The following is a 24,039-nucleotide window of genomic DNA, read 5'->3' as shown; positions in this document are numbered from 1 at the left end:
ATTGTCACGGCTAAGGGTTCCGTTAACCGAACTACCGAGTTTATAAATGAATAGTAAGCATAGATAAATTGTAGTCAGTTCCTCAGAAAATAAGACAACCATAATTAAGAAAAAGCTGTGTAACAGTGTCGGTAAAATCAGAACGTAAAGAAATAACTACGAATCATAGACCGAAAAAAAACCGATTGAATAATAATTTTCGTTAATTAAAAAAACCTATTTTTTGGTATAAAATCAAATCATCATCCACATTAAAAATTGAAATTCAACCTAAGAAATCAGAAACTCCACCAGCAAGCCATTGCATTAAAACCAAGTCTTAGCTTCAGTACACCCGGTGTATCGATGAAAACAGTAAAACGTAAACTGGGTGAGAACAAACAACGGCTGCAAGGCATGTGCAAACTACCTGAAAAGAGTTATACCAGTGAAAGTGAAGAGTTCTACAGTTAGAGTGTTATATTATGCAGTGTGGTTGATGTAGACAGCATTATGCGGCCCTCATTGCGAGCTGTTCAGTGTACAACTACTGTTCAGGTCATCATGAGTGTGAGACTTTCCAATCCTAATTCTAACATTATGTATTACAGCTTTTCATCCTAGAAGTAAAACAAATTATTGTATTATGGAGCGAGGGTGTGGGCTGTGTGGACTAGATCTAAACTGGCCCTAAAACTTTAAGCGTTCCCATTCCATTTGCACATAATACTCAATACTCAATAACGTATTTAATTAATTGTTGTGAAAATGATTTGAATTACTTTGCACGTTTATTAGATTAACTGGAAAAAGCCCAAGACTTTAATAGGGGATTAGGAAGGCATATGTTGATCAATTAACTTATTTGCGAAAACCAACTTTTATAATCAGTAAAATAAATTTAATAAAAAACCGCGGGACCAACAATTATTTTTCGTCTGGCAAAATTCACGAGACATTTCTTGGACAATTCGTAAGATTGGGCCCAGAAAAACAAAATTCCCGGACAGATAAAATTCAGAACAAAGGATACACGCAATCCCTAGACAGTAATGTGAAACCACTGAAGGGCGTAGGAAAAAAACGACCGGAAAACGTTAACCCTAAAACTATTGTAACCCTAGAACCACTCAGAAATGATAAATATAACAGCGGCAACTATCTGCTTAGATAACGGACAAGAAACTGTTATAACCAGTTTCTACTGTTATCTTCCATATTTCGGTCATTCTTCCATACATATTTCTTGCAGCTAGACTGTCCTGTCAAGATCAGACACTAACAGTGTGCTTCTACATTAGATGTCAGACAGCCCAAAACACAGAAACGGTTAAATTGCACTGACATCTCAAAAGATCACGTGGTTCCTGATAAAGTTCTAAAGAATGCTTCTTCCGGGAAATAAGTCGCGGAAGAAAAAAAAAATAACGACAAATATCCAAAAACCAATATCTCTGACATTTGAAACTTTTTTAAAAAGTCTTCCTCATTTAACTCGTAATTTCATTGCTGGGGCATTTTTAACATATTTTTCTGTTAAATAACATATAACGCCCGTTGTCACAGTTTCAATCTACAAATGTATTAATCAACATTATTCTTATCACTAAACACGAGTCGTGTATTTCCCTCAAATTGTTTGCTAAAAGAATAACCTAATAAATCCCCCATCCTCCACTGATAGCAAAATCGCGTCCCTAACCTCTGGTACAATAGTATAACAGCATCTCTAACAAGTTACTGTTGTATTTACCTGCTGGTCTGTAAGTGGAGTTTAGGGACTTGCTTAGCCCAATACTCCATACGGGTATAACTGAAACTCCTTTCAGGACTGATTACGAGATGGGTCGCATTCCCCCCCCTGAAAGATACCAATCGAATTTAAGAATTATTTTGGGGTTTAAAAAACCAATTGGTTCTATGTCTGTTTTAATCTTTTGTAATTTTTTGTTATGATAGAGTCATTTTGTTAAGAATGGGTCAATGCAAAAATATAGACTGCAATTAATCTTGTCTACGATGATGGAAAATCGCAAGCGAATTTCCTGGCGCGCGCAAACATGTGTAGTTGCACATTAATGAGAATGTGCCCTTCAACTTTGAATTATCTAACCATCACGGCCGCGCCTTGTTCCAACAAGTTGTTTCTAATGACTTGTTTTTTCGGCGGTCTTTTGGTTGATGGACGGTAAATATGTGGCAACACATCTAGAGTTATCTAGGGTAATGGTGAACTAATTTTCAGTCATCACCTCTCATGAGGATTCAAGACATGGGAGCAGACTGGCAAGAACAGGAGTTCTGTGATCTGGCAGAGCACTTAAGATAAGTAAAGAGTTACTATTGAAGGTTGGCAACGATGGTCATATTCATCACACGAGAAAAAACTTTCAGTTTCCGTAATCTGTAGTTGTAATGGTTAAGCTAACCTTTAAATACAAATGTTAAAAAATTGCTTCTGCATAGTAAGACAAAACAGGGAGTTACTATTGTTTACTACTAACCAACCTCACTAACATCTCAAGAATATTGGTAACAATACAAGACTTAAAAGATATATAAACGCGACGCCATTGAAACCACTCTGTAAATTCAAAAATATATGATTCGTTATTTATGAATAAACTTTTCCTTTGTGAGTATCATGAAGATTGAAGAAAAGTTAATGAATTAATTATAATCAAACTGCTGCGTAAAGTTACCTTTTTTTGTTAGATGAGATAAGCGTGTATTATTTGTTCAGTAACAACTCCCGACCATGCCCACTAAAAACCTAAATAGAAAACTATAGCCTACCAAAGTAACTAATAAAGCAGGATTTTAATCATCTCTCCGTCCAACGCTTTATCCTCAATTCCTTCAACTTAACCGTCTAAATATAAACTATTTGAAACTATCCAAGCTGGTGTTTCCCTTGTATCTACGCAAGTAAGTACAATGTAATGGTAGATCTAACATTTTTCCTTACATCCACAGGAACTCCCAGACCATCTCCTGAGATCCCGGAGACTTGGTGTGTTCTCTGCTAATTTCTTAATTAACTCTGCTAATTACTTAAATGCAGGTTAATCACACCCGACAGTGGTTAACCCTGATAGAGCCATTATCCCAGCCGTGAGCTTCTCACAGGGTTTGGCATAACAACCTCGTCTGCCAACATGACACACCAATGTAAAAGTGGGGAATGTTTCACGTACTAATAACAGAGGAAGCTGTAGAGTGTAGAGTTTGAAAAGCACTTACTTTTTATAATTTCCTAACGTAACCATTTCGGAACCAAAAGCAGAATTTATTGGTGCTTGTTATTGGAATTACTACTGATCTCCAAAGTGGTTATGTAGAAAACTTAGCATGTACTTTAATAAGAAGAAAACAGGCTCTACTAATAAACATTTATGGAAAATGTTACATACAAAAAAATGTAATATTGTATTTACCAATCGGCCATTAACCAATCGTGGTGGTAATAATAGAGGAGTCATTGTACAGTTTCAAGTATGTGATGTGAGTAAAAATAATGAGCAAGAGTATTTTGTCAGGTACCACTGTTGGCTCAATACTACTCGAACCACATTGTGAATAAGTGTGTGGAACGCGCTTACACTTGACTGTTAACAACTTTCCTTTCGTTAAAACACTAACAATATATGTACATTGAAAAAGTTATCTACATAACTACCTCTAAAGAGAACTAAGCTGAAGCTGTTTTGAATGTGTCTATGTAACCATGACGACTACTCTAGTTAACCACGACAACCAAACAGGTTACCACAAGCGAACCAAACTAGACCTTGAAACCATGGCAACTGTACTTGTACAAACTACAAGAACGTCTAAAGGGAATTGCCTATTATAGATCATTATATGGTAACTACAACCTGTCTTCAGTCACCATGGTAACCACCCATATAATAAGTCCTAGACTACAGCTACATCATGACGACCTAGTAATTTAAACTGTTAACGTACCAGGTGTTTGCACCCTGCAAAACAGTGTGTAAAAGTGTACAATGTCCGGACAAAGCAATCTCTTCTGTCTTTAAATAATAGTCGGTTGAATGATTTTGAAGCATGTTTAGGAGGTAAATTTTAAACAAAGTTGTCTCCCTTTCTCAGTAATACTCACAGTACACAGTGAGTGTAGAGGGGATCAAGGAGGATTAATGTGTCGACCAGTAGACCCCCACTAAAACGATAATTAAGCCATATACCAGAGTACGTGTAGTGTGTATTAACACTGCCTCCCTAGTGTCAGTTCCCTGATAACAAGGTCGTGTGATCCTTGTGGACAGTAGTGTGCCACTATCCACTGCACATTACCGCAACATTACCGCACATTACCGCACATTACCGCACATTATTCAAACCTATTATTAGTGGTTATTGGAACGTGACCTGGTTAATATAGGCAGGTTTTGATTCCTCAAACAAGAAGCGGAATAAGTAATAAACAGGTGTGAGGGAACAAGTTTACGACTGTGGAATGTACATTGGTATATAACAAGAATGTAATTAACATGACCAAAGATTAAAAACAGTAATAACTTCCAGGGTTATTTTAAAATCTGACTACATTCATAATTTATTACGTCCATAAGTTGTAAGGGGTTGTCCACTAATTGTTAATTTTGATGACGGGACATCACATGATGGCGCATTTAAACCCGGGTACCTCTCGATACTAACGTTTCCCGTTAATACATAAACTTCCCGATTAAAGGTCATATAATAGTATTTTGAAAAGCTGCGTAAAATCAAAAATGGAGTCGACAATCGGTAATCTAACTCCATTCCAATACAAGCCAAGATGTAGAGAGGATTCCACAACACACACCCCCACCAATAATTTCAAAGACAAGCTCTTGATATTTTTTCCTTTCTTGGGTTAAATTACACTATACATGTAGATACTGTAGCCAAGAACGCCAGTAAAATACTTGTTAAACTTAATGGTTATTCCCTCCAGACTAAAGCTCATACTAACACGGATTGGTGGTCTCAATAAAGCTAGGATAAGGAAATACTGGAATATCACGGAGAAGAGTACTCTCCACAAACCCAACCCAATTTATTTTTCAGCTCTTTTAAGTCGTAAGATTTACAACCACATTAAGTCAAGATCCAATAAAATACTTTTGGATATTCAATCCAATTTCAGACAGAATCTCAAACTTAGCACTGCATGGACTGCTGTGTCCAGATAAGAAATACTGGAATGCCATTCAACAGAGGCAGAGATTCCTGCTTAAAAAAGCACAATACCCTTACTCGGTAAATGATTTACTAATACACACTATTTAACTAGCCTCCAAGTATTAGCATTTTGTGGAGGTCAGTATACTATAATAAATAATATCATGTACTAAAAGAGGTATGTGATCTACATCGGGCGTGTCAGACTGACTGATATCTGATTAACACGTGACTGAATCTGATTAACACGTGTCTGATTAGAGAGAGACCCGTGACAGTTCTGGTATATGGATAGACTCAGTGTTGTATCGTTAAACTGGTCAGATCCCACTAGCTCTAAAACAATATTACAGTACTCTAAAACTAATATCAATTATATATCTGACACACCTTCAAATATCACCACTAGTGTTTCCTATCAAAGAGTTTGCCTGTCAAAGCGACCCTGGAATATCACATCAGCTCAAAACCTGTTAAGAGCTAAAATCCTGACCCCCACAATTAGTGGTACTTATTATCGGGTGTCCTAACTCTAACTATACCCATATTATCAGGCTATTAGGTACCCGCTATTAGTAGTCTCCTCTGTTATAATAACTATTATATATATAACTCCAGCTCAAAACAGTGTTATTAACAAAGAGGAAGGAAAGGAGCTAAAGTAACCTAAATAAGTAGGCTAGAAAGAGAAGAGAGGAGGAGATAATATGGGAACAACACAATAGTAGTAACAAATGCCTTGTTGACTACATACACGTGCCATGCTATACTGTCATTCATACGCTCGTCTTTCCACACTTGGTTTACATGTACACTAACCCCGCTAATATGTGGAATATGTAGCGGCTGTAATTTTATTGGTTGAATAACTTAATTATTATCTGAGCAGCAGCTAAGTCGTAATGCGGGAATTCTAAAATAAATACACTAATCTGATTTTCGAGCGGTAGAACCAGTAAACCACATCTAATGCCCCGCACCCTGCGTCGACACCTGCTCCGACCAGCAGGAATAGACTAGGGTTAAGGCAAAAGTCTTAAGGTCAAAGTACTTATTCTCACAGTATTTGTCAGGAAGATGTAGAAACACAGCACTCATCTTGCACAGGGATTGACGAGAAGGTACTATCTCGGACGAGGGGGATGGATCAGAGTCGTGGCGACCGGGAGGGGGAGCGGGTGGCCACAGGACGGAGGGGGCAGAGGGGGGCGGGGGGGAGGGTGTGGCACTCGGGGGGCGGGGGGTGTAGAAGGAGAGGCGGAGGGGGGGGAGGTGGTAGGGACAGCGGGGGTGGCGGAAAAGTAGGAGATGGTGGTGGGGTTGGAATGAGGGGGGTAAGGGGGGGCCGTAGTAAGACGGTGGGGATAGTGCCGGAGGCGAGAGTGTAGGGGGGCCACCTATCACTAGGCCAATATGTATGTTAATGTACAAACTTGTCCGTGAAAGAATAAGCTTATAAACTATAGATAACCATTCATATCCCCTAGTTCCTAATACATAGATTGTATGTGAGGCGGGGGGGGGGGCGAGGGGGGGGGGGTGGGAGGATAGAGTCGTGGGTCCCCGGTGCAACATTGCACTGATCTGCAACCCCCAAAATCCAGTGAAGTGTGCCAACTGCAGGATAAATTAGGAGTGGTTGTGCCTACAGCCAGAACTTAATTGTGGTTATAGCACTCTACAAGGGGTCACGCAAAAGGCGCACCACAATGCGTAATATATATATTTTATACGTCAATCAGCGGGGAGGGGGGGAGGGTGTACGCAGGGGGGGGAGCGGCGTTTATGTGGGGCTCCGGGGGGAAATGGAAAAGGAGTTCCGGTTAAATGTGAGGCCCGGCGGCGGGGGACAATAATCAGCGCCACGACAGTGGCGGTGTAGTTGGGGGGGGGGGGAGGGGCGGGGTCAGGGTGGTACAGACGAGTGGGGGGGTAAGGTTACAAAACTGTACTATTGAAGTAGAGACCAGAGGTAAGTTTAACCGAGTGGGGAGAGCGCGAGCGGAAATGAATGTAAGATGAAGGGGGGCGGAGGCGTAGTAACGAATCGGGGGGAGGGCGAGGCGCCACAAATCCTAACGTAGCGCGGGGGCGGAACGGAGGGCGGTTAACGAGGAGGTGACAGAGTAATGATATGAAACGTTATGCTCATACCACTAGAGCGAACTATCGTAACTAATTCACCCCTCGGAGGTGCTGCTGGGGTCCATATTGGGTGGCGAGCGGAGTGTACATATCAACAGGCGGACAGCGGGAGGGCGGAAATAGTGGGGCATCTTGCTGCATAATACAGCCATCCAGCATGGAAGCAATCGTCAAAGCTATTAGATTTTTAAGTGATGAAAGCAAGCACATTAAAAAAGATTTCGGACACTGTTATAAAAATGGTTTAATCAGGGGGTGGGACAGTTGTTTCCGTCAGCCCGTTGGGAGGGTGCCGTTATAGTACCTCCTCACCTCTATTCGATATCCGCCTCTCGTACCCTCTCACCCACCAATGTTGACGGCTTCCACCCCCTCACCTTTAGTTCACCTTCCCGTCCACCTACCGTAATTCCTGATTCCTTTATATTATCTCTTCCGTTATTCCTCCTCCTACCTCGTTCCTTTTTACCGTTTTTTCCCTGCCGACCTACACCTTTTATTTGTCTCATTTTATTGTCGTTTTCTGTTTCTGAGCTTCACCTTTTACACCTTCCTCGTCCACTGATGTAAGATTACCCCCAGTTTAGGCTTACTTCCTTTTGACCTTTCTACCTTTCACCCTCTGTCCGCTGTTTCCTCTTACACCTCCTTTTTTTCGTTACCTTCCTACCTCCTCAACCTATACCTGTGATCTTCCTCGCCGCAACCTGACTTCCTGGTGGCCTATGAACCTTTTCACCCTTTGACCTCGTGATGTTTTCCCCTATATTCTGCTCACCTCTATTTGATTTACCCTTACTTCAACCTCGCACCTGTTTTCTCTAATCATCACATATTATGGATGTATTAATACCCTTTACGCCATACCTAACCATTCCCCCGGCTTTCGCTGTTTTGCCTATTTAATCTTTGCCGTCCTTTAAGGTTTTGACCTTCCTACTGTCCTACACCTTTCAACTCCTCAGGCACTCTCCTTGCGCCTCCTCCCCTGTGTTCCCTTTCCTAATACTAGCGGCCTAGCCTCCTAGTCTGCATTCCTTGTTTCCCGAGATCCTTTTTTCCGTTTACTAGCGTACACCTGTTTGAACCCGTTGGCCTGTTCTAAGTGGATGTCCTCCAGTACCGTCCTAGCCCCTCGATCTTACGTCCCCGTTTCCTATACAACCTTTTTCCTATCACCTACCCTTTGTTTCCTATGTTTCTATACACCTCTGATTCTCTAAAATGTGATTCAGGTTCCGGACTAACTCCACTAACGGGTTTCTTTTACAACCTGAGGGACCCGTGCCTTAGGAATGTTTTCTTGGGATTTATTATCCTCCGTTTGCCCAGAACCCCGAATATTGGTGTGTATCCTTTTATTGCCTAGCTTTGCCATTGGTATGGTTCCGGTGGTGTAACTCTGGGAAAACAGTAGTAAAACTGACAGAGCCTTAGTTTTGAGTAATGACAAACCACTGGAGGAACGCTTGCAGATGTGTAACTGACAGTGGTTATTGTGAGGCAGTGTCTGTACTGTGAACAGTATAATACAAATACTAAACAGTGGTACATATATCAGTGGTAAAGCGTGCAACTGGTTACTAACTCTAAATATGCAGTGTTGCAGATATCAGTGGTAGAGCGTGCAACTGGTTACTAATTCTAAATATATGCAGTTTTACAGATATGACTAACTGTAGTGTCTAATGATATATCGCGTAGTAACTCTAGTGATATTTTTAGTTACATAGCTAGTTACATAGTGCTTTCAGAGGTAAACTCAACTATTACTGCACGTTATTAGCCCCAATCATGATCATTTTTTCTTGAACTGGACTAAATCTAGAACACATCATTACTGTTTAATTATAAATTTTCACTTTTAGACTATTTCAGTTCCAACACGGGCTCAGTTTTATAAAGCAGTAGTAAGAATGTTTTAAAATAAAGATAATGAAGATAATCGCAGGAATGTGTACGTTTTCAGAATCCCTCTAAACAAGGTCTAAAAGACCCTGGGAACTAAACCTAGAGGGAAGCATTGTGGGAGTAGGAGGGAAGCAATAAAGGAATCAGCATCATTATTCGTGAACTGAAGTTACTCTACAAGTACGACATATCATTACTATTCAATGGACATTTTATGACCTATACTGCTTCCCATATGAGAATCAGCACGGAACAAGTCTAACATACTCTGTTTTGAGTCTAGCATCCTGTTTTGAGTCTAAAGATCCTGTTTAAAACTACTGCTGGTATTGCTGCTGGTAAACCGTAATAAAGGGAGGCAGTGAGGGAGGCAGTGAGGGAAGCAGTCTGTTCAGAGTCTACCAACAGAAGCTCACTGTAACATAACACAGACTCGCTTCTATAACACGAGATATGATTCTTAAACCGAGAGAAGCAGTTAAAGAGAACTGATATTATGATTGATAGAAGATAAGCAGACTGTTTTAAACCCAGTAACTGTTGACATTACCGGCCACTTATTAAACCCAGTAAGACTCCACTAAACGTGGGGTGACGGTGTTGGTGGTGGAGATCACTTGTGGGGTCTCAGTGCACGTGTGGGGTTGAGTAGTTTCATAATGAGAACTTTCTGACTAGTTCCAGTGTGAACTTTTCATTACTTTTGCGGGTGAAATTACGAGGATATGAAAACAGGGATCTGTCCTTGTTTGCATGTTTTCGGGTGCGAATTAATTTGAAAGCTCTGGGGTGATATTTTCAAAAGTAGATGTTAAAAAGAAACTTTAAATTATATAAAGATTAAAGTTATACTTTCAGAAATGGTTAAGGTTGGCCTGAAAACAACAACATTTAAAGGTTTGTCGCAGAAATATTGTTATCAGTTCTACAGTTTAAAAGTTCACATTGTCAACAAACGAGATAAGGCTCTTCATTATTTGCAGGTACGAAGAAATCAGCAAGTCAACATGTTATCACATTTCACCTGGTAATTGGTAAACCAGTACACAGAAAAAGAATTAGTTTATAAATAAATTACTGTACAGAAACCGTAGAGTTTTTACAAGTGTGTGAGTACGGTGTATGTATGTGAAAAGGAGCGTGAGAAGTTATTTTAATAGACCATCTTAGTCGACCTCATCACAGTCATTGAGAGGATCCTCACAATAGAAAATTACATCACGGTAAATGTATCGTCTATGTGACTATAATTCTAGCCCGACAGTCTGTTATAACTCTGTATAATATATACTAATCATTTCACTTCATTTCGTTTCAACTTATGCAGGCTCGTTTCTTTAATTATCACCAAAGTAGTGAGGAAGAGAAGCTTATGGTCTAGCTAGAGAGTACGTGGTCGGAAGGAAATTCCTCACTATTCAGAACAGATAAGAGAGCTGCAGAAGAGGTAAGAGAGCTGCAGAAGAGATAAGAGAGCTGCAGAAGAGATAAGAGAGCTACAGAAGAGATAAGAGAGCTGCAGAAGAGATAAGAGAGCTGCAGAAGAGATAAGAGAGCTGCAGAAGAGATAAGAGAGCTGCAGAAGAGATAAGAGAGCTGCAGAAGAGATAAGAGAGATGCAGAATGCAGACTACTGCAAGCTATTTAGTAGCGCAGACTCTGTAGAGTTTCTCTAGACACACATTTATCTGTAACTTAACAATACACCTGCTCGCCTGACGACTGATATATTTTAGGCGGCGTCTTAAAACCTTTACAAAAGACCAAAGTTAGTGTAACGCAGTAACCGTACAAGTGTAAGACCTCAGACTTTGTACTTTTGTAGAGGAGACCGGAAAATAAGAAGAGATAAATTTGACGTAACATGTACTTTTTGTAGTAGTCGATAATTACAACTTGTTCACTGAATTGTAACATTATTAGGACACAAAGGAGCTTGGTGCTTCTCAAAATGGACGATTTAAGGACCTTATTATTATAACTTTCAGTAATCTTTCCGCTGGCTCAAACGTTCTGGTGATGGCTTTCAGCCCTGGTTACTTTCTACTTGCCGGCAGCCTTTTTGCCGGCAACAAAGTTTCAAGTCCTAGTTCTCCATCATGTCCAGAAAAAGGGTGCAATATCTAACGTAAGCAAGCGAGCAAGACTACAGTTCTGTTGGCAAAGTTCCACTAAACACATAAAGATGTACAAAACAGTGAACACAGAACACACGTGTTATACATAACACACCCTGACCACCTGCCAATCTACCCAATCTATACTCTTATTAACACAATACAGAGAGTGTGTAGCCTTTACACGCATACTCCGTGTGGAAATCCAGTGTGGGACCCAGGGGAGAGAGAGAGAATAGCACGCAGCCCCCCATGTGTATTGTAACGTGTGTATTATACTGTGTATACATTATTAATGTATATTATTTATACGGAATTAATTATTAGGCTAATTGGACTAATAACTTGAGTAAAGGTACCTACTTTGTCTCTCTACCATGATTAGGCGGTTGTCATGAGACGATTTAATATTAGTTCTCAAGAGCTTCCAGAGAATTAACAAATCCATGTCTTGTGTGTGGATCATACTTAAATATGGATCTCGTACCGCTCGTACTGCACTATTATAGCACTTATCAGATTTGAACGCTTTCCAGCACATGTAATTGACACTAAAAATAAACTTCCATGATGGAAATAAAGGCCCCGTGAGGCTGAAACTAGTAACTAGTAACTTTGTAACACTCCGCTTCAAGACCTGGGGTCTAGTGTGACTAGTGAGAATGTAAGGGACAATGGTAAAACTGGTGATCATAACACCTCACGGCATACAACTACTACTACTATGTCGGAGCTAAGTCCGATCTACGCCAGAAAACCCCCTCCATATATCCCTGTCCCGCATCAGGGTTCGCAGTTCCTCTTTAGAGTTTGTCCCAACTTCCTTCAGTAACATAGACAAGTAGCTTTGTCTTGGTCGGCCTTGCTGTGCTCTACCGTGCGTAGGTTCCCATAAGACTAAATCACTGGCAAGTAGCTCAGGATGTCGGATGCAGTGTCCCGCCATTTTTAATCTCCTGCTTCGTAACTTGTTTGACAGCCTTGGGAGGCTACCATACAAAGTTATATTGCTGACCTTGTCCTTCCATGAGATACCCAGCACCATACGCAACATCTTTGTGTATGTCCCGTCCAAACTTTTCTCTTGAGCCTTTGTCAGTGTCCAGGTTTCTGATCCGTAGAGCAGTACTGATTCACAAGCCGCTATGAACAATCTAATCTTTAGGCTCTTTGAGAGTTTGGATTTCCAGATATCCTTCAGTCTATGTAGGGCACCCCACGCTTTTCCCTTTCTAACCCTTATCTCCCTATCTGTGCTCTCAATCCAGGAGCCTAAGTAGATGAAATCATCTACATTTTCTATGGCTTCCCCGGATCGACTTTGTAGGTCGCTAGATCGATCCTCCATATTCAGTGTCATGACCTTGGTCTTGCCTTCGTTTATGTGTAGTCCCACGCTTGCTGCCGCCGATTCTACTCTGAGCAGGAACTCGTTAGCCTTGTCCATGTCCTCAGATATAAGTGCTATATCATCTGCAAAGTCCACATCGGTGATGATCTTGGGCCCCACTCTTCTGCTTTTTCTACGTTCGAGGGTGAGTCCAAGTCGCTCCGCATCATCGCCTATGGCTTGCCTCATACAGTAGTCGATGACTATTGCAAAGAGGTAAGGTGCTAAGGTATCACCCTGTAACACACCTGCAAGTATCTCGAACAATTCAGTTTCTCCGTCTGGAGTTAGGACTTTGGCCATTGTCTTCTCGTACATGAGCCGTATAAGCTGCACGATTTTGACTGGAATGCCGTAAGCTTCTAGAATCTTTAGCATTTTCCCACGATGTACACTGTCGAAAGCCTTCTTAAAGTCTATAAATGTCAGAACAGCTGGCAGTTTCCGACTCTTGACACCCTCTATAAGACGTCTCAGTACCAATATCTGTTGAGTTGTTGACCTTCCTGGTCTGAATCCATTCTGGTTTCTACGCAGAATTGTCTCGATTTCTGGCTTCAACCGGTTTAGAACCATCTTGTTTAGAGACTTGGCAACTAGGGATGACAAGCTTATTCCCCGATAGTTCATTGGTTCGCTAAGGTCGCCCTTCTTTGGAATTGGTATGATGTTGGCAGTTGACCATTGGTCTGGTTTCTCACCTTTCAATAGAGCATTGTTACAGAAGTCTAAGACAATTTGATCAAGGTCGCATCGTTTTAAGACTTCTGGGGCTATGTTGTCGTCACCCCATGCTTTCCCTTCCTTTATGCTGGACTTTGCTTTCCTGTACTCATCCAACGTAAACGGTTCTGTTCCGATATTCAGAGGTGGGTGGACTGGATCAATATCCTCTTCCGCGTTCTCTACCGTCGGTGGTGAGCCGAGAAGAGTAGCAAAATAGTCCTTCCATTTCTGAACCCTTTCCGTTGGTGAGTTTCCCTTGATTTTGCCAGTATATGATGGAGCTTTACCTGTGATCTTGTTGATCATGGTCCAGCTTTTAGCATGTCTGCCCTGCCAACTTGCTTCCTCCAGTTCCCGGACCTGCCCCTCCAGCAGGTGCTCTTTGGCTGCTTGATAAGCATCGCCTAGCTTCTGTTTGCCCTCTTGAACAGCTATTCGGTTGTCTTCTGTAGCATCTGAGTGGTATTTTATGCTACATTCCCTCAGCTTCAGCCTGGCAATCTCAACACTTGGAGTCGCTGAGATTTTACATCTTTTCTTTTTCTCCTTTTCAGGTAGTAAAAGTCGAGAAGTTGTCCTATTCGCATCAATAAAGCATTGGTACCTTTCTGTTGCCGTCTGATCATCCTTTTCAAGTATGGAAAAGCGGTTTTTAACTTCCACTGTGTACCTCTCTTGTAGAGCGATATCAGTTTTAAGTTTAGACCAGGATGTCCAGTTTCCTGATGATGAGACATGCGCATTGAGGTCTCCTACAACGAATAGTAAGTTGTGGGCTGGTATCTGGTCGATGGCACCACCAAGGCTGTCGTAGTAGTTTTCTGCTTCGTCGACAGTCGCCCCCTCTGTCGGGCTATAACTCACAATAACAGTTGTGACCGGGTTCCCTGCAAAGCTGGCTACCATCGTCCTCCTGTCATGTGAGTATACACTAATCAATGAGTTGAATACTGTATTTTTGTCCAAGACAATACCAACCCCACCAGCAGCCGCCCCATTGCTGGTTCTCCATGCCGAAGTTGTTATGAGGTGAGAGCTTCCAAGATCTTGATACTCGATTTCAGTGCTATGTACTACCCGATGCTCCTGAATGCCCAAAATATGTACGCCACTATCCCTCATGCATACACCCAGCTCATCCCTCTTGTATTGTTCTCTTATTGTTCGTACATTAAGAGTTCCTACAAGAATTTCCTTCTGGCCACGTAGTAGTAGGGTACCAGCCTTTGAAAGAGTTGGAGCAGGAGATTTGGGTGTGACCCGCCGGTCGAGAGATTAAGGTGTGTGCCCGAGGTAAATACCCCACACACCATGTGTTGAGTCTACGGCGGCGCCCGGCCAATAGGCAGGTCACAAATTGTTTTGCCAGACTTGTATAACCGCATCATAGTACTCAAGCGAACAACCATCCCCCTGTTCGCTAGGGCCGTTACTGCAGAAAGCCTCACGTCTAGAACAATTGATCATTTGTCGCTCCTGATCCTAGAGCATCCTTGTCTCGTTACTTGTCACATGCACTTTTTCTAAAGAGGAACTGTATAGTGATATACAGAAAGAAAATCTGTAGTAGATTTTCAAAGGCGACTGATAATATTGCGGACGCCACACCAACAATATGACAACCATACCATAATCCAACATTCCCATGCACCTTTATAGTTTAGAGTGCTTAGCACTATCCCAACTGCCAATATATTGCCAAAACGTTTTTGTCCAACAGAAATGCCAACTATAGTTATAGTGTTATACACTGTGCCTCAAATTATTTGATCAAAGCCGAGGATGTGTGGGATGGTAGGCCGGTATATGTAGTGTAGTGCTGACACCTAACTAGGACTGAGTGCAGTAGGACGGTAGAATGCAAGTGTGGAAGTGAGGATGTGGGATGGTAGGCCGGTATATGTAGTGTAGTGCTGACACCTAACTAGGACTGAGTGCAGTAGGACGGTAGAATGCAAGTGTGGAAGTGAGGATGTGGGATGGTAGGCCGGTATATGTAGTGTAGTGCTGACACCTAACTAGGACTGAGTGCAGTAGGACGGTAGAATGCAAGTGTGGAAGTGAGGATGTGTGGGATGGTAGGCCGGTATATGTAGTGTAGTGCTGACACCTAACTAGGACTGAGTGCAGTAGGACGGTAGAATGCAAGTGTGGCATACAAACCTGAACAATAGCTTAATCATCTGATTATCACTCTTTCTCTTGGCTAACTGCCAAGTACACATACTCTAACATACTCTAACATACTCTATGTGCTGTGTTGTGAGAGGAGTATTCAAAAGAACATGTGTTTAGAGAATAGAGAACACTAGAGAACATTAGAGAACACGGTATTGAAGGTAGTTAAATATTGTAGTGTATATTGTACTGAAATACCAGGAGATAATATTCCTAACATTATAGGGGTGCTGTTTTGATTAATTGCTCCAGACATCAGGTGATTGCTATATTGTCTCGCCCTTATATTATTTAAAGTACTTATATTTCCCTATAACCTGGTACACAGAAGATTTGATATGTAAAAAGAGGGATAGTAGATCACGTGACTCGAATGATCACGTGACTCGAATGATCACGTGACTCGAATGATCACGTGACACGGCATTAACGTCAGACCTCTCCTCACTGATTGTGATCTTCATATCTCTTGTACATTAACATCGTCACAACTCCTTAAGAGATTGCTGAAGATACTTAAAAGATATTATACTGTTATATAGCTCTGTATAGAAAAGGGCGTACATCGTACAGCTGTGAAAGCCTGAGAAGACAGAGGCAGCTAAAATATGGTACGAGTTAAAGATTTGATTTGAAAACCACAAAATACTCTACACACTACCTATACCGTAGAGTACACTCAAACTGTCAAGATTTTAACACAACCATTTGCTGATTAGATTCCTCATATTCTGTATTATATACTCAGGCAATGGCATTGCCTGTAATTAAACTTTCTTTCTCCCTCCACGTGACTGTGGAGAGAGAGCTGAATATTATAACTAAATTGTAGCAATATCAGACAGAAAAGAAGGAGAATTATTTGAGCTGTTGCCAGGTCCAGTCTGGAATACATTAGTGTTATTACTCTCTCTCTCTCTCTCTCTACCATACAAGTGCAGCGTGGTTATCAGGAGACTCAATGCTGGGTGTTATTATTCGGATCAAACAACATATTCTCTACCATCTCTCGTTATTCTCAATGTAACCCAGTTTAAGCAGGGAAGTATCCGACTGAACAGCTCCTCTCCATTGATCTGGTTGTATGGTTGTATGGTTTTACTGGAGATCTGGTGTATTAGTATGGCTGATAAAGCTGTTTAATTCCTTTGATCAGCAGCGACACAAACAAGAAGTTTCGTAGCAACTACCAGTTGACATGACGTGATGAAATACCGTTGTTATTGGTGCTATCATTTCACTGAGATTATACATCTATTTGTTATCCATTACTCAACACCTCTTACACCAGTAGTGGAACACGAACAGTCAGAGCCTTGACAAGGTTACAGTGTTGGTGCGAAGCAGACAGTATTAGTAAATTCATGGTTTGCTGGCTAACACCACCAGGGGATCAAGGGCTTGACACTCATCCAGGAAACGGAATCGTCACGTGATACCGATTATACCTTATTTGGAGTAAACGTGATGTACTTAAACAGTACCCTCCACGGATCTGCACCTGTGGAGACGGAAATACACCAGCAAAACTCAGGGAGGTGATAGAACCACCACCTACTTGAACAGTTATTTAGAGTGAAGTACATGTGATTATCAGGTGACTAACAGCCTGCTGGTGACCAACTTAATGAGTTTGTAATGGAATGATAACAGTTTTAACTTTGCACTAACCGTGACTAGTTTCTAATGAGATCAGTCTGCTTGTCAAATTTATCATTAACCTGAAAATATCAAAATTCAGATAAACAATTTCCTACAAATGTTCATAACTGTGATATTATAGAAATACTAGTGTAACCCGGCCTTCGGCCGGGATTTCACTGCCGCAGTTAAAAAGGGTAGGAGTAATTACCCGCTGACTCAAAACCCGCATTAGGTGAGCAATTCTATTCGGAGTTCCCTCACATATCCAATAGTATCTGTACCACGACTATTACACCTCATCACTCCCGTCTTAAACCGCTTTAAATCGTTTTAGAAATTAACCCTTATTAACTCCGCACCACACCCGCCTTATATTTGAAAACATGCATTACATTGTCGTATAAAAGTAAACAAACCGACCGCAAATGAAGGCTCCCCCCCCCCCCCCCTAATAAACTTATAGTATTATATGCATAAACATTGTCGTATGAAAGTATGAACTCTCTCTACAGTTTAAACAGACCACAATCAGTGCCCAAGTACACTCCTAATATCACTTGCGGAGCTAACCTAATTACCATCGCTACAAAGAGAGCGAATAGGAAGAAAAAGTGAGCCATTTTAGTGGCTCACTCCATAATGTTGCATTAATAGTACAAAACCATCAATTAAGCCACTTACCACCGGCCGATTTTTATAAAATTTGCTTATTGGCTTCGTCAGAGTTTTGTCGGCACTATACCGAAAAAACCAGTCCCATAACTCTTACCGTTTATTTTGTATAACCGTTCGGAAATTTCAAACATACACACACACACACACACACACGGATTTCTTGGTATTATTAAGGTGATAGGTGCCATCAAATAAAATAACAAAGAAATTACATTAGATATATCAGTTGTTCAATGTTGCACAGTGCTATATATTTCTAATGTGGACACAAGATATTTCCACTTACCCAGCTGCACTAATGGGGTATTTTCCCACATACTGCCAGAAATTGAGAACCTCCAATGGAAAACCAGATCGTGGCTGAATGTTCAGAAACCCACTGTTGTCCAGAAACTTTGACATGGCATAGCATACTGGAGTCTCATCTGGGGTTGCTTCCGGCATGTTTGCCTATAATAAGCAGGTGTTTTTAGAATTACATGGATATCGGGTTGAACAACATATAAAAGTTATGATCATGAGGAACCTTACTTACAGAATTTGAAGAAAATGTTGATTAATGGTTATGGTGAAGTAAATACACATCAGACTTTTAGTAGAGGCTCTTACGTGCAACAATTTGAGTTTTCTGCTACAGGTTTGGCGACTTGAATACACTTGAAATAAGAATGAGGCCTTATCAGTCACACAAATTTTTTAGTTTACACACATGTGATAGAGCTGCTGGAGACAAAAAACGGATCAAAGTCTGACCTTGCATTGTTGAGATATTACGCGCCAAATTTTGAGGTTTACCTGTAATTACTAGTAAAACTGGGACTTTAAACAGCTCTAACTTTTTTGACCTTACAATTCTTTATTTGAGAAAAACAGCCACTCCCTGATCTTGAGGTTTGGTAAAGTGGTTCTTTGGATTTTTAAAGGATATGGGAACAGAATGAATGAATGCATCAGCATAATGTGGTCCATTGCTGCTAGGAGTACCAACTTTACTTTGTTCATAGCTTTGAAACTAATTAAACCATATGATGCAAATGTGAACCTACAGTAATTTCAAGTTTACAATTGATCACATATATTAGCGACAAGAGAAACGCCAGTGAGGACTCCTCAAACTACAATAAATTACTTACTTCTGTAACGTCCTAAATAAATGTAATAGATTTGAGTGTTGTAATTACTTTAAAACTATATTCAAATGATAATTCTATCCTGCAAGAACTTCAAAACTTCATAATACAGATAATCTAAAAAATTGCTCAAATCCAAAATTTACAAAGAATTATTTGGGTTGAACCTTCAATCAGTCTGGAAATTAACCAATATTTTTTAATGTATTGAATTAAGTCGATTTAGTGATACGTAAGTATAAAGATAATTTTATCATGCCTACCATGGCCAGTTCTTAGGTCATTAAAAGTGTTTGAAATGGTTGGGGCCATCTATTAATATAAAATTAGGATGTAATGGTCCCAGTACAGTGCCCACTGCCCAGACCTGTCAAATTATTGGTTTGATAATGCTTATGCTTAAATAGTTCAATACTCCAATTGAATATCTTAACGGGTGATACTCGTAAAATATCTGTTCCATATATTGGACCGTCGACGAGTCCAACTCAGCGCGCGTCCTGGTAGGTTGTAAACCTACAATTGAATATCTAAATAAACTCTAAATAAATATCGCTCCTACTAAATCGCTCGCCCAAATTTTAAGAAACATTTTACTGGGCCGCGCTCAACCTTGAACCTGTTATTCCGCCGAATCTCTATATGTTAATGAACATGATAGCCTGAGGTCCCCAGGTAAGAAAATTCTTGTGAAAAGGCCCTTCGGATGTAAAATTACTGGGCCGCGCTTACCGGCTCAGCCTGTCATTCCGCCGAATCTCTATTGATCGTTTAAATTATGAACATAATAGCCTGAGGTCCCCAGGTAAGTGTGACATTGATCTAAATTAGTGTATTTTTGGACGCTGATTCCGAATCACCCCACATGACGTAGGGTAAAAATGCTTCCACGGAGAGTTATGGGCAAAAAACCGTTTTGGTCACGTGACAAGCTCGGTCGCGCTAAATCACTCTACAGTCGATTCTTCCATTTTCACCACTTTTAGTTTCGCATTGGATAAGCACATGTTATACGCGCGCGTTACGTGTCAATCATATTTGATCCCGATTTCTTACTTTGGGTTTCAAACTTGCTTGTCGAGTTTCGTCAATAATCAATTATCATCCATGATTCATCATTGCCACTTGTGTAATACCTTGAAATCCTATTAGTTGAATGATTAGGTTTTAAAATTGTTGACATAGCATAGAAGGACTGTTGTCAGAATGTAGAATGATACAGAGCCGCCTTCAGAAGTTAAAATTGTTTTAATTATCAGGTTCATCAGCATGGGACAAGTTGCAGATCAACCGCCATATAGGTACGTACTACAAGTGTTCATTTATGACTCAGTAATACAATTAAACAACAAGTTAACTTAAGAGTTGCAATTTGATTGATATACAATATCATGCGATAGTTTATTAAAAAACTTCGAAGGCTTTTAACTTGAATAACAATATCATTTTTAAAGCAAGGTTTGTAATTGAAGGCAAGCATATCGGTCTGTACTGATGTAAAGGATTTTTGTTCTCAGTTTCTATGAAATTGTACCATGTACATATTTTTACCTCGTTCACCCTTCCAGCTCATGCATCAAGGCTGATTCTTCATCCTCACACTTACACGCCTTCAATTAGTCACCACCTGGAACTTTATCATATATAATTATAATCACGTCATCGCCCCATCATCCCTTATAGTCGAAGACGATAACATATGCATATTGTATAATTCTGCAAAATAAAACATGATTTATTACTTATATGTTTGAACCAACTCCCTATCCCCTCCTAGATTATCAATTTTTCTCAATTTTTGCTACTTTTCAAAAGTTCAAAGAAGCTTGAACCTCCCATAATATCTCTGGACAGTATAATGTATGCGTCCGGTGAACGAATCAATTCTCTCTCAAATTATATGTGTTCACTGTTCACTGTTCACAGTTTATTTGCGAAAAGTTTCTACTATCAGCTAATTTAATTTAATTACAACTTGTTTTATTTAACCTTCCCCAGTTTGGCTATGAAATAATTGATATCACCAAATAAAATTAGCCCACGTTAAGATTCACCGTTAATAAGTACAAAAAATGCATACTCACATTCCTACTCAGTGCACACTATGTATAATAACTGTTGCCAGATAAAACATTCAATGAGTTGCTTTAATTACAATTAATAAACGATGTGCAATGTATAATATTATATATAGATAATACTATATATAGATAGCTTATAACTACATGTTTCCATGGTAAAATGGGTGGGCGACAATTAACCCTGACCCTGACCCTGACCCTGACCCTGACCCTGACCCTGACCCTGACCCTGACCCTGACCCTGACCCTGGCCCTGACCGTGACCCTGACCCTGACCCTGACCCTGACCCTGACCCTGACCCTGACCCTGACCCTGACCCTGACCCTGACCCTGACCCTGACCCTGACCCTGACCCTGACCCTGACCCTGACCCTGACCCTGACCCTGACCCTGACCCTGACCCTGACCCTGACCCTGACCCTGACCCTGACCCTGACCCTGACCCTGACCCTGACCCTGACCCTGACCCTGACCCTGACCCTGACCCTGACCCTGACCCTGACCCTGACCCTGACCCTGACCCTGACCCTGACCCTGACCCTGACCCTGACCCTGACCCTGACCCTGACCCTGACCCTGACCCTGACCCTGACCCTGACCCTGATCCTGATCCTGATCCTGATCTGACCCTGACTTTAAAGTTTCCAGATAGTGCCCATATTTTCAAATATGTGCCCAGAAATTCTACTGAATTTTTGGAGATAAATGTATAAATTTGTAGAATGTCAACCACTTTTTTCGTGGATTATCCATTCTACATTAATCTACAAATATCTACAAATATCTACTTGGCTCCCCCCCCCCCCCCCCCCCAGATAGTTACATGGCTATAAGACGATTAATCTGAGCAAGTTTGGGCGAATTTATATGTGCCAAACTTGAGATATGACTTCAAACACATTAAAATATCTCAAATTGGCAGTTTTGGTACGATATTTGACGAAAGTCGATTATCTCAAGATCTTACTGATAGAATTTTTTAAAACTTTCCAAATAGTTACATGGCTATAAGACAGACAATATGAGCAAGTTTGAGCGAATTTCTATATGCCAAATTTGAGATATAACTTCAAACACAAGAAAATATCTCAAATTGGTGCGTTCTAGCGGAACGCGGGCATATATTTTGAGATCTAACTGATAGAATTTGTTAAAACTTTCCAGATAGTTACATGGTTATAAGACGATTAATCTGAGCAAGTTTGTGCGAATTTTTATGAGCCAAACTTGAGATATGACTTCAAACACATTAAAATATCTCAAATTGGCGGTTTTGGTACGATATTTGACGAAAGTCGATTATCTCAAGATCTAACTGATAGAAGTTCTTTAAACTTTCCAGATAGTTACATGGCTATAAGACAATTAATCTGAGCAAGTTTGGGCGAATTTTTATGTGCACACTATAACTGTTGCCAGATAAAACATTCAATGACTTGCTTTAATTACAATTAATAAACGATGTGCAATGTATAATATAGATAGCTTATGACCACATATGTTTCCATGTATATTCAGTAGTCAATGACTAGACAGTGTTATTGAAAATTACAAAGAATAAAATGGCGTCTGGACTTGGGACCAGCTCATAGTACATTTCATTAATGCCCTCTGAAAACCATTCTGCTAGCTAAAAAATGATATTGTTAGGTAAAACGTACTGAAAATTAAAATTAAGATCAAAAATTGAAAACGAACTAACAAAAAGAATGACACGTCATGCTAAAATACATATTCCGAAGTAAGATTAATCCCAGAATAATTTTTAGCAACTTTCAGACACGTTTTCAAACATAATCCAACAGCTACAGACAACTGCTGCAAGGAACTATTTCTTCCAGATGTAATGAATCGAAATTTAATAGGGTCCTTGTGCATTTTTGTCGTACCATACAGATATGGAAGCTTTCTATTCTCAGACTTGATTTTAATTCCATGAGACTTGAGGAAGTCTGCATGTCTGAGAATGATTTCAGGATCTTGTTAAGGTTGATATCCTCAACATATTTATTAGTGTACTGAACTACCATGTAATTGTTACTTTTAGGTTGACTCTTCTTTGACCAAACGTATTTACATCGATACAATTAGTATAATGTAAACAAACAAAACCCCGATTTACCACGAACCCCGATTTACCGCGGATGTTTCCTTTCCCCCAAACTCCGCGGTAAATCGGGGTTTTACTGTATTTAAAAAGTTTCGATTCCGCAATAATTTCCGTTCACAAATTAGGTGGGATCATGATTCATACATATCAAATTCTGCATACATGTATATATTGATATTGTATAACTCAATCTATAGCATATAATAAGACGGGTGTACTCATCAATTAATTTGGTTCAAACACTACTTTATTTAGCTCCTTATTATATTTGAAATCCGAATTGAATATTATTTATGAGAGTCAAATTTCTGTTGATCCCACGTTTGATTACGATGTTGTCACATTGAAACGTTGAATAATTCCTTTCCTCCTTATTTTATTTTTCATAAATATCTTATCATAAATATCTTATCAGGAGCAAAGAAAAACAGTCCTGGCTGTCCAAGAACCCTAACAGGGCCGGAACACACAACCAGTGATAGCAGGAAATACAACAAGCAGTGGCGTAACAACAAAAAGAACTAGAGGGATAGAACAGGTTACCACTTCCTGCAAAGAAGAAGAATAAAAAACATTCCCCCCATCTCACGTGCAGGCAGATTAAAAATCTTATTGTTATCTATATTTTGAGACCTCATGTGGCGTGGTTTTCTGCTTTTTATACTTATAATACTAAAGATTCTGCAGTCTTAACTCTTATACTTTTCAAGTAAAAATAATTGACTTCGGTAAAATTGTAATATGCCGACTCGCTATAAA

At 40.2% G+C, this 24,039-nt stretch overlaps 1 protein-coding gene across 2 annotated transcripts in view; it reads right to left on the bottom strand.

Moving 5' to 3' along the window:
- The window catches only part of LOC134816304 (uncharacterized), a 157,021-nt gene extending 138,612 nt beyond the window's left edge, over nt 1–18,409 (bottom strand). For both annotated transcript variants that reach the window (XM_063825088.1, XM_063825087.1), the window contains exons 1-2: nt 18,245–18,409; nt 17,311–17,360 (exon numbers count right to left, since the gene is read on the bottom strand). In XM_063825088.1, the coding sequence (XP_063681158.1) occupies nt 17,311–17,360; nt 18,245–18,402 (208 nt within the window). In that variant the 5' untranslated portion in view covers nt 18,403–18,409. The remainder of the gene's footprint in view (nt 1–17,310; nt 17,361–18,244) is intronic.
- Between the last annotated feature and the right edge of the window lie 5,630 nt (nt 18,410–24,039).

The sequence above is a fragment of the Bolinopsis microptera genome, chromosome 6, assembly GCF_026151205.1.
Source record: "Bolinopsis microptera isolate Bmic1 chromosome 6, MBARI_Bmic_1.0, whole genome shotgun sequence".
In the NCBI taxonomy this organism is placed as follows: Eukaryota; Metazoa; Ctenophora; class Tentaculata; order Lobata; family Bolinopsidae; genus Bolinopsis; species Bolinopsis microptera.
This window is presented reverse-complemented; position numbering and strand designations above follow the sequence as displayed.